The 11,494-nt window shown below is 32.1% G+C and overlaps 1 protein-coding gene across 2 annotated transcripts; it reads right to left on the bottom strand.

Moving 5' to 3' along the window:
* Positions 1–249: 249 nt before the first annotated feature.
* Positions 250–10,917, bottom strand: LOC127721813 (adenosine 5'-monophosphoramidase HINT1-like). 2 transcript variants are annotated; one of them, XM_052228618.1, is made up of 3 exons: positions 10,754–10,917; positions 2,256–2,360; positions 250–618 (listed from the first exon to the last, which is right to left on the bottom strand). In XM_052228618.1, the coding sequence occupies exons 1-3, from the start codon at positions 10,862–10,864 to the stop codon at positions 454–456; spliced, it is 381 nt and encodes a 126-aa protein (XP_052084578.1). In that variant the 5' UTR covers positions 10,865–10,917; the 3' UTR covers positions 250–453. The 2 variants fall into 2 exon arrangements, with proteins under 2 accessions (XP_052084578.1, XP_052084577.1); XM_052228617.1 differs by lacking the exon at positions 2,256–2,360 and adding an exon at positions 2,391–2,495 and having other exon boundaries at positions 10,754–10,916.
* Between the last annotated feature and the right edge of the window lie 577 nt (positions 10,918–11,494).

The raw sequence follows: 11,494 nt of genomic DNA, 5'->3' as shown, positions 1-11,494 counted from the left end.
GTTGGTACCATAACCCCGAAAATCAATCCCCACCTTCCTTTTGTGGTATTGAACCTTATGGTAAAATTTCATAGAGATCCATTCACTTAAACTAAATTTAGAGTGCGAAAACCAATGTGTCTTCGGACGACGATGACAACGACGCCAACGTCATACCAATATACGACCGCAAAATTTGCGGTCGTATAAAAATTAACATAGTAAAGGCAATTATTGATGCTGGCCATGTTTATAAAAACAAAGAAATAATAAAAGTTTTTTAGATTTTTATGGAGTAAATCTTCATGTAGATAAATATTGCATCAGAAAGCATTTAGTACACATAACCACTATCATATAAATCACTTATTAACAGTATTTTTTTTAAATTTCAAAACGTTGAGTTTCAGTTTCAAAAACTCTCTTTCTACTGCGTTGTCTGTCCACTTAATAAAAACATGAAAATAAGTGAATTTATCCTGGAGGCCATCCCATTTGACGACCTCCCATCACATGCACATGTAGATGGTAAACAGATTGACCTCCCTTGACACCGTCGTTAATGGTGATTCTAAATCCATCAGCTAATCCAACATCCTTAGCAACCTTCCTAGCAACTATCAATAAATGTCCAAGTAGCTGAAATAATAAAATAAAACATGCAGTTTTTTCTGAAAAAGAATTTTGAAGGATTATATATAAATCTATAAATATATACAAAAAAAAAACCGAATATTCAGAAATCAATGTGTGCATTTATAATCTTGAATCCCTGATAACCATTCACAATCAGATAAACATGATAAATTAATGCAATTTGAAGTCAGAACATAGGTTCTAACAGAAAACTTCCAGTGCTAATGTGTTTTAAACTTTTATTAATTCATTGATTCACAATTCTATGATTAGGAATTGAAATGTTGACTTAAACAATCCCCAAAAGACTTTCCACATGCTGAAGTTAATTATGTAAAAGTTAGATAATGACTTTAAATTCATTGCTTGTCAGTTTGTATGTAAAAGATAACATTCAAAACAAATATTGAAAAAAAACAATTATTATTGGGTGCACTTATCTTTATATTTGTTGAACAAAGGCCAAATGTTATATAAAACAATGTTTCAATTCTTATAAATGCCACACTAATTCCATTGAATTTTTTGAAAAAAAAAACATTGCAAACAATTCTGATTTTGTGGTAATGAGTGTACAGAAAGCAGCATTGAACACAACTACAAAAGGAATAAAATCCTCTATGCACGATTAATAATATTTTGAATGAATAACTCCCTTTCGTGTTTTTTAGTTCTTATACATGTATACAGTTACACAATACAGTTGCTAATGGTTGTTCCAACAACTCTGGGTGGCCTGTTGCAAGGCATAATTTCTGGTCCTATCCAACATACCCTCGTTTTGTGAGTGTGCAGTCCAAATATCAAGGCCTTCACCTCAGAAAACTTCATTGTAGAACCTACCTATTGTATGAATTGTTTTTTTGCTCTAGTACTCAATATGCACAAAATATTTGCATAAAGCCAGCAACGTTTAAGTAATCAGAGATTGCCTGAAAAATGAATACCGGGTAGTACTAACCATGCTAACTACTAAGTTATCCATATATTTTATTTCATACTACAGTATAAGTAGAAATCAGATTAATAAATCAATAGTACTAACTACTAGGTTATCCATGTATTTTATTTCATACTACAGTATAAGTAGATATCAGATTAATCTACATTATTGTTGTCGTTTTTAATGTATGATACTGATTGAAAGGTTTGTAGGTGGCTGGCCTGTTTCACAGCAAAATTTCAGCTTATACCCAGTATACCCTTTTTCAGTGGCAGTTAAGATTTGATATTCTTGTCAATGACACCCACTTTGCAGATCCTACTACCTATTGGATTTATGGTCAATTTGTTCTCGTCCTGAATATGCATGAAATGTCCACCACTGGTCAATAAGCAACCAATAATCAATCATTCAAGTTAGACATTACCCATGGCATGAAAATCAAGAACCTTTAATTTGAAGAATACACTGTAGACACAGAGATATGTCTCAACTTTGTAACCTCATCACAAACTTTAACAAATAATGTAACTGACGCTGACAACATAACACCAATGTATGACCGACTAGACTAATCCATGCTACATTACCTGTTCATCAGAGTCTTCAGTCTCTGCAGGCCTGGTTAGACATGTTAAAGGTTTCTTAGGAAGGACAAGAAATGAGTTGGAGCTTCAGGTGCTATATCATGTATTACCTGTTCATCAGAATCTTCAGTCTCTGCAGGCCTGGTTAGAGGTTTCTTAGGTAGGACAAGGAAATGGGTTGGAGCTTCAGGTGCTATATCATTGAAGGCAACACACTGAAAATAAAAAAATACATATATAATTACCTGTTCATCAGCATCTTCAGCATCAGATAACTTAACAACTGGTTTCTTTGGTACAACTAGAAAATGTGTTGGAGCTTGAGCACTGATATCATTGAAGGCAACACACTGAAAATATATAGATTGATTGGTCTACTGAAAGTACTGATGTCATTGAATGCTAAACACTGAAAAGATACAGATTGATTGGTCTACTGAAAGTACTGATGTCATTGAAGGCAACACACTGAAAATGTACAGATTGATTGGTCTACTGAAAGTTCTGATGTCATTGAAAGCTACCTACTGATAAGATACAGACTGATTGGTCTACAGAAAGTCTTTGAAAACTATACACTGAAAAAGAGACCATTTACACAAAACATCTTATGACTAAAGTTGATCGTAAGTATTACACAATTCAGTATACTATAAACGATCAACTTTAGTCATAAGATTTTTTGTGAAACTCATTCCAGATTGATTGGTCTACTGAAAGTACTGATGTCATTGATAGCTATACACTGAAAAGATATAAATTGATTGGTCTATATAGCTACTAAAAGTACTGATATCATTGAAAGCTACACACTAAAAAGATATAAATTGATTGGTCTAATGAAAGTATTGTAATGATAACAGTTTGTGCTCTTAAATCATCATATCAGGGTGGTTTTAATAAAGTTAAAACAACAAAAGTCCTTTAAAACACTTTTGTGACATTTAACCAAAGCCTGTAGAATGGATTTATAGAGATACAATCATAGCTTAATCCCTTGTGCGCTTCTCGTCTTACAGGTTTATGATTCCGTCCCATTACTCCCAATGGTGCAGCCAAGGAGTCATTCATTCCTGACACTTTTAATGTATTAAATTGTATAGCGGAATAAATTATTAAAGTTTAAATTAACTTATTTGAAGATATCAATAATTCATAATGGACATTTCATGATATGAAAATGAGAGTTTAATAAAATGGCAGTTTTTAGTGTCAACCAACAATTTACTTGGAAAAGTAAAGATTTACCTTTGAAAAGTCAAGTATAATGTATTTATTATCAATGTCTCTAGAAAATTTCACAATGTTAGTTATTACGTCACAGTAGGAGTATATTGTTTGTTGACATTATTTACACCGATTAACCTCGGTCAACTGGTGTAACTCATTTATAAAAAAAACTAGAATTTGGTCTATAATATAAATCTATTTACAAATTAAATTATTTTAATCAAATTCCCACTTGCTTCAAAATGTATTGGAACAGGTGTAAAAGCACTTCATATGGTCCCCTTTAGTCTGGTGAATGTTTGCTGTCTTCCCCAGTACTTACAGTCAGGGGGTACTGACTTGTACAAGTAATTTTTATTTACTTGAAGAAGTAATATTAATATACTTATATAAGTAAATTTGTAGGGTTACTTATGCAAGTGTATTTTATTTACTTGTATAGGTAAAAAAAAATTGGCTTAGTTATGTCCCTTAGATATTCAGATTTTTTTACTTATATAAGTGAAAAAGTCATCCTATCTTCTTTTCTTGGATTCTTAGGACTTCTTTGCTCTAATAGAATTTTAAATTGTCTGTGCTTTGCAGATGTCTTAACTAATCATTTAAGTGTAATTTCATGGACAATGAAAATCTCATTTGTCTGTTATCTTCAGAACACTCCTCATTTACAAGCCCCCAAGGAGCAATTTTTGAAGGCCTTGCCCAAATACTTAAGATCTTTGCACATCAGTTTCTTGTTGAATTAATGATATGAAACATTGAACTCTGGTCCAAGGACACAGTTATCGTCCTTTGGTTTTCGTTGTCTACAAATATAGTCCCTAGTGTGAACAGTGTATAACTTGCATTTTTTTTAATACACTTTCCCAATTTATTTCTTGATATTTTATGCATGAAATATTAAGTAAGGGGATGAAATTACATGTTAAAAAAATTTGGTTGCTGAATCTTTATGTTAAGTAGTGATTTGGTCCAGTTAAAAAAGGTCAAAAATTAGAATGTCTGAAGCTGTCAAACTGAATTTTAGCCCCCTTAACACAGAATTGTCAATATTTTGAGTTAGAGCTGGTAGAAGTTTCTATAATTTTGATATTATTTGTATCAATAGTAGTACACTACACTGAAAAAATCTTTTTGAGATAGAGCAGGTGCGATTTTTTTAATTTGAATTTTTTGGCTAAAAGAAATACACTACGAAATAACTGTGTTCTTGGGCCTAAGAGATGAATTCCGTAAATGTAGATTCTGTACTTTGGCAACTTTCCTGAATGGTTTGCTGGTTTCAATTTGTCAAACTCAATAAAAGTAAAGGATTTACATCTTTGTTTGACAGAAATTCTGTTAAAATGTCCCATTTTGGCATTATACGGCTAAAATAAGCATTTTAAAGCAATTTCCATTGTATGCCTAAGAGCCATGCTGACTTTCTATCTGACAGCTTTTTATGTTCCTGATATTTGTGTTTCTATGCTTAAATCAAATTTAATTAACCATTTGTGAACTCTGAATCTAGAGAAAAGTAGATTATCACAGAAAAAATGTGCAGAATATTTGTATTTATGTCCCTGGTTAAACGGCCTGTTTGATGTATGTGAAATGTGAAGAGCTTTGTACATAAAATCTGTAGTCCTTCACAAATATTTCACTAAATCTGTAAAAAAAACACTTTACAATGATCAGTACACCCTATTCATTTCATATGTTACCATAATTTTCTTCTTTAGGATAGTAAGTGGTTCAAATATATGCCAATTGAGACTAAAACTACATGCAAGTTTTCCATTGAGAAGTGAAAAACTGGTCATCAGACCATACTGTCTGCAAAAAAAAGTTGAATTCAAGAGTCCTTTTGCAATTAGACTTCTTGTATCATAACATCTTAGCATAGAAATGAGCAAAAAGTAACAAATCATTTCTTATAGCCTCTGTGTGCATTTTTGTATGTAAATATGGGCTACGGCCTAAATCGACTTTAAATAATTCCCAGTCTTACATGGCCTAAGACCATTTTATACTCATGTGGTATACTTTTGTAACTTTTCTTTACATTTAAAGTACATTTAATATATATGGAAGAATAATGTGTGATTAAAAAACTTCAAAAACTTCAAATTGGTTGAAAGAATGCATGTTTATGTAAGGCTTCCCTTAATTCGAAAATCTCTATTTTCAGGCACAGGCTCATATAAATTTGACTTTTGAATAACTGTGATAAATCAAATGAGTGTTCTGTTGCTTTTAATACTTATTATATTATATTCAAGAGTATTTAAAAAGCAAATTTTTGCAATATTTAAATTTTTTAGGCCAAAATCTTGACAGTTGAAAATATTTGATTTAAACGTCAAAAATAAACATCCAAATTTCAATATTAAAATGACCCTAGTTTCTATAATATATATCCTATGGCCATGAAACTTGACCAACTATCTTATAATTTCCTACCCTTAGGTCATGCAAAGTTTTATTAAAATTGGTCAAGTCTTTCTATCCTATTAGGTTCAAGGACACAGTTATCGTCCACAAATATAGTCCCTAGTGTGAACAGTGTATAACTTGCATTTTTTTTAATACACTTTCCCAATTTATTTCTTGATAGTTTATGCATGAAATATTAAGTAAGGGGATGGAATTACATGTTAAAAAAATTTGGTTGCTGAATCTTTATGTTAAGTAGTGATTTGGTCCAGTTAAAAAAGGTCAAACATTAGAATGTCTGAAGCTGTCAAACTGAATTTTAGCCCCCCTTAACACAGAATTGTCAATATTTTGAGTTAGAGCTGGTAGAAGTTTCTATAATTTTGATATTATTTGTATCAATAGTAGTACACTACACTGAAAAAAATCTTTTTGAGATAGAGCAGGTGCGATTTTTTTAATTTGAATTTTTTGGCTAAAAGAAATGCACTACGAAATAACTGTGTTCTCGGGCCAAAAATTATGAGCTAACCTGGGAAAAATCATTAAAGGCATGTTTTTACGTCTCAAAACTTGAGAATTTTTGTGGGATTATAAAAAAATTTACTTATACAAGTGAATTTTTGAGAAAATTAAGGGGAGATTATTCAAACATTATAATTAACATATACAAGTATATTTTTTTTACTTCTTCAAGTAAATAAAGATTACTTGTACAAGTAGTACCCCTGACTGACTTATTATGGGCAATTTCTAGGCTGACACCAATGTTTTTTCTTCCTTAAGATTAACTCCAACTGATATTGCTAAAGTAGCCATTCATTTTCAGTAAAAGTGGCAGCCCTAAACTCAAATAGAAATTAAGAATGGGAGAAAATAGAGTATAATTAAACACATTAGTTAAATATCAGTTCTAGTTATCTCTTTCTGGTGAAAGGGAGATAATTACAACTCCAAAGTAGCACTGGCTAGTTGAATGAATGAGTAAATATTTGTTAATTATACACTTTATATAGAATGAATGTCCATGAATTGCAACCTTAGCTAAAAATGAAATTTTTTATTAACCCTTTCACCACAAGGTTTTAAGAATGAACATTGTGTTGTATGCAGTATTTAACAATAAAAAAAATCAAAAACCTCCATACCTGCTAACTTCTGAAAATCCCTATGGGGGTTTTAGTGGGCAACAACATTTACAAAGGTTACAATTTTTCAGTGTTTTCGTGTATGCTGTTTTGTACTCTAGAAAAAGAGTCACATTTTATTTTATTTTTCTAATGGAATACTGATGATAACTTTATTTATAAGCCCTCTTCTTTTTTTTTTTTGCATGATTTTTGTATTTATACTATTGTGTAAATAAGATAGTACATGTAGCTAGAGTACCGGCAATATGTTCTTGTGTGCAGGATTAAGTGACTTGACTTTTCCAATTCAAAAATATGGACAAAGAATGGACCTTTAACTGATTTCTTGTGAAAAATAAAAGACAGTACTTTAAATCATTTGATAATTTAATAACAAGAATGACAACCCTGTATGATCTGTTACAATTACTGTAAATTCAGAAATTATTGCGAGGTTTTTATTATTGCGAAAAATGCGACAGAGTTGTAAACGCAATAATTTAAACTCGCATTTTGAAATATTTTATATGAATTAAACATGATTTTTCTCAAAAATCGTAAAAATTAAAATCGCAATTAAGTCTAAAATGACAAAATCGCAATAATAAATGCACGCAATAATTTCTGAATTTACAGTAGTGTAATGTCCATTAGCTACTATTTCTATCTGACGCAGCTCATATATCATGTATATTATAAAAAGTGTTCAAGTAATAAAAGTTTGTTAACATGTTTTTTGTTTCATATTGTAACGAGGGACATGTTTTTAGCATGGCCTGTCGTCAAGGGACATATATGTCCCTAGCGTGACCCAAGGATTAAAGACCATGTAAAATTTCAATCTCCGGCGCAGAGATCATATCCATTCTGTTCAATACTACGTAACACTACACTCATATAAAAGTGTAGTATTGCGGAGCATGTACGGAACGGATATGAACTCTGCGCCGGAGATTGGTAAAATTTCTGTCACTGAAAACAGCACTCATATTTGTCTTCAACTTCACTTTTCACCAAAACAAATGTTCCATGCCTAAAAATACAATTAGGATCAAATTTGTTTGTTTTTATGTTCTTCAACCAAGAAATATTTTCATCATTTTCTAATCATGCTAATGCAGAAATTAACCTTTAAATCTAAATATGACCTTCTGCACTCTTACAGAAAATAGTATCAAGAGATCACTGACCCATTCTGATTTATTTCCTTTAAATATAAGTAGAGATTAATTTATTATATGAGCCTTTTCAGGCCTCTACAATAACTTTTTTTTCAACTTGCCCAATAGGACAAGTGGAATTGTAACTTGTCCAAATAAATCTTAATATTCACCTTTTTTGCATTTTAAACTGATTCAATGAACAAAATGAATTAAAACAATAGAACATAATTTGATTTATGTCTTGATATCTTTTTCAAAAATATGAGTCGAGAATAACTGAATCTAGTCATGGCACAGGACTTAGGTTCTAGTTTTCATCATTGCCAAAGTCTCATCAGACTCTGCACATGAGACACAGTCTCGTAGGTCTGTTAGTATACACTCATTTGGTTTGTATCCTGGTCTTTTATCATGTTTATGTTGATAAAATATTGATTATTATGATTAATGCCTCACTACAATCAGCTTTGTTTTTAATATATTAAAATGTTTATTCAAACACAAACAACAAGATCAAGTATTGTTTTGTCTATATGATCAAATATGATTTTATGAAATTTTATGGTCAATAATTTCTTTATTTTTATTTTAAAAAATATTTTTGTTAAATAAAATTTATCATATTTATTACATGTATATATTATAAAGCAACAGAATAAGGTAGGGAAACCAGGTACTGGTTTGTCTTGGTCCCAGTATGTCTCCTACGGGGCCAACTGTCTATTAAACATGGAGCTGATAGTTTCGGAACTCTCTTGTTACCTTATCTACAAAGCGCATCGCTGATTCCGATTGAATCGATCGGTAAGACTGGTTTTTGAGAATAGTATGTGTTTTATCTATTATAAAGTATCTGACAAAGAACCAGTTTTAAATAACGATCGCAAGTAAACATGTCAAATTAATATTTGTTTTTATCTTCTTTTCAGGTTTTTTGTTTATTACTTTGATCATGAAAGTCCGATTTAATTCATTTTCTACAGCATGTACAGAATGATTTAACTTTAACATTTATTTCCTACAGACTAATTTTACTTGTCCCATCAGACAAGCTTGATACGGCTTTTACTTGTCCGACCTATTTGTCCTCTGGTACCGAACAATCGGACAAGCGTTTTTGTCAAGCCCTGCTTTTCCATATCGGCCCAGGTATCATCAAGAGACCGCATGGGCCTATATCAGCCTGAGATGTTAGTCGAGAGCTGGGATGGGTGGAGGGATGATACCAAAGCCAATATGGAAAAGGACATGTATTAATCTTTTTATCATATACTTCCGACAAATAGTTTTTATATAAACAAACATCAGGTATTAATCTTTTTTGAGCCGAGTACAAATACAATGTATGGCTATTCTTTATATACTGCAACTCTTACAACTGTTCCAAATGAAATATTTGGGATAAACACCATCCTTTTTTTAAAGTTGAAGTGGACAGCGTAAACATTCCGTGAACCTGTATTATTTATTGACGTCATAAATAAAAACTCTATGGAAACATATTGTCAATGTCATAAACAAGGTGATATAGGATCAGTTACTGTATATATACTCAAATGGCACAGTTGCAACTATAATAAACTGATTACCCTCTGTCATGTCTTTGTGTGTCAGATATTAACATGGCCCAAACTAGACAACGAGTAAAAAGTCTATAAACAATATATATGTTAACAGGGTCCGACACTTACGGTTGTCCGATTGCCCGGGGCAAGCTAATGCCGTATTCGGACAAGTAAAAACATCATCTTGGTTGTCCGATCGGGCAAGTGAAAAAAAAAGTGTTATATGATTAAAATTTCACAAAATCAATAGTGTCTGTTGTTTTGTCCATAGATTACTCAGTGATAACACCGCACGGTCGAGTAAAGTGGTCTTAACCCCCCTTCAATGCGTATATTTCGTCAATTGTTCGCACTGAATTCCCCATTTTACCAAAAATAGATCACGTTTAAAAATATTGGCCAATCAGGCGGCCGCGGCGTTGCTTCGTCATTATCGTTATCCATCGGGACACCACTCGGGCGTTTCCGACGCACGTGTTATTCCCACCGACCAATGGAAAGCGGAGGTCTATTTTCGTTGTTCTAACTTTATAATTTGACATCGGATGTGTATTTCCCTAAGATGGAAAAACGTAAAAGCTTGAAAGAGAAAATGAAATTAAACTTTAACAAATTTGTCAGTTGTTGTCAGTTTATCAAGAAGGGTTTTTTGAAATGGCATTTCTTAGATAAATTATTATGAAATAAGTATCTCTATGTAAATGATCCAATAGTATATTTTCATACTCCATAATCAATTTACACCCCATATACATGATAACTATATTTTATCTGCATGTACTACATTACAACCACAAAAATAGCATGTAAAAGTTTGGGCATGTAGATTTCACTTTCGGACAAGTAAAAGTAATAGGGCACTTACCCAACTGGACAAGTTGGTATAAAAGTTAATGTCGAACCCTGATGTAGCTCCATAAAGGGAGGGGCAATGTTCCCTTCATCCCCACCCCATTAAATCAGCCTCCTAGTATAACAAATGCATGTTTCGTTATGGTTAACAGGTTATGTATACCACGTTACGGGACGTATGATGACGTATAGAGAAACCGAAAGTAGACCGTATTTGCATGCATGTCGTCACTTGGTGTTTTTAATATACCTGCTCATCCTCATAGATAAATTTTGTTGGTATTTCACCCCTAACAATTTTCCCAAATATTGTATCTCCTCCTGGTTGGGCAGTTTGTGCCTTTTCTGTTTCCGAGGCCATGCCAGTTTCTCTGCAGAACCGGGGTGTAGGGTACCGGAATCCGCCGAGATTTGCCGAATGCTGGTTCGTTGGAAAGTCAATAAAGCTAATAACCAATGGGTCAAAGACTACCACAACGTACCGGAAATGACAATTTTGAAATATATATATATATAAAATCAGAGACATTTTATTTGTCTCTGATAAAAAACATAAATAACTAGGAGAAAATTAAAAGAAAAAAATGTGTGTCAATCATCGTAATATCCTCCTATAGGGCTAGACAGTTTTTGTTTACATATTCTGTAAAGGCCTATTTCAGTATAAAAACAGTATTAATAACTGAGATTAATAATAACATAAAATCACATAGTTTTCTTGATCTCTCTTTATTGGAATAATAAGTTTCAGATATGATTTACATTGGTGATTCCGACCTCAAGATGCTTATGTCATTTAAAATCTAGACCATTTGTGTCTGCCATTTTACTATTTGGATTAGTTAAATCTTTGGAAAAGGAAAGTGCAGTTTTAATTTATTGGTTTGCTAATAACAAAATGAGAGCTAAATCGGATAAATTTCAGGCTATTGCCATTGGCAATAAATCATAAAGTGGGGATATCAAATTCAATTCGGATGGGAATAAAATT

This window comes from Mytilus californianus, unplaced genomic scaffold (assembly GCF_021869535.1).
Source record: "Mytilus californianus isolate M0D057914Y unplaced genomic scaffold, xbMytCali1.0.p SCAF_12, whole genome shotgun sequence".
Classification (NCBI taxonomy): domain Eukaryota; kingdom Metazoa; phylum Mollusca; class Bivalvia; order Mytilida; family Mytilidae; genus Mytilus; species Mytilus californianus.
The sequence above is the reverse complement of the archived record's forward strand: the minus strand, read 5'-3'. Positions and strand labels throughout refer to the sequence as shown.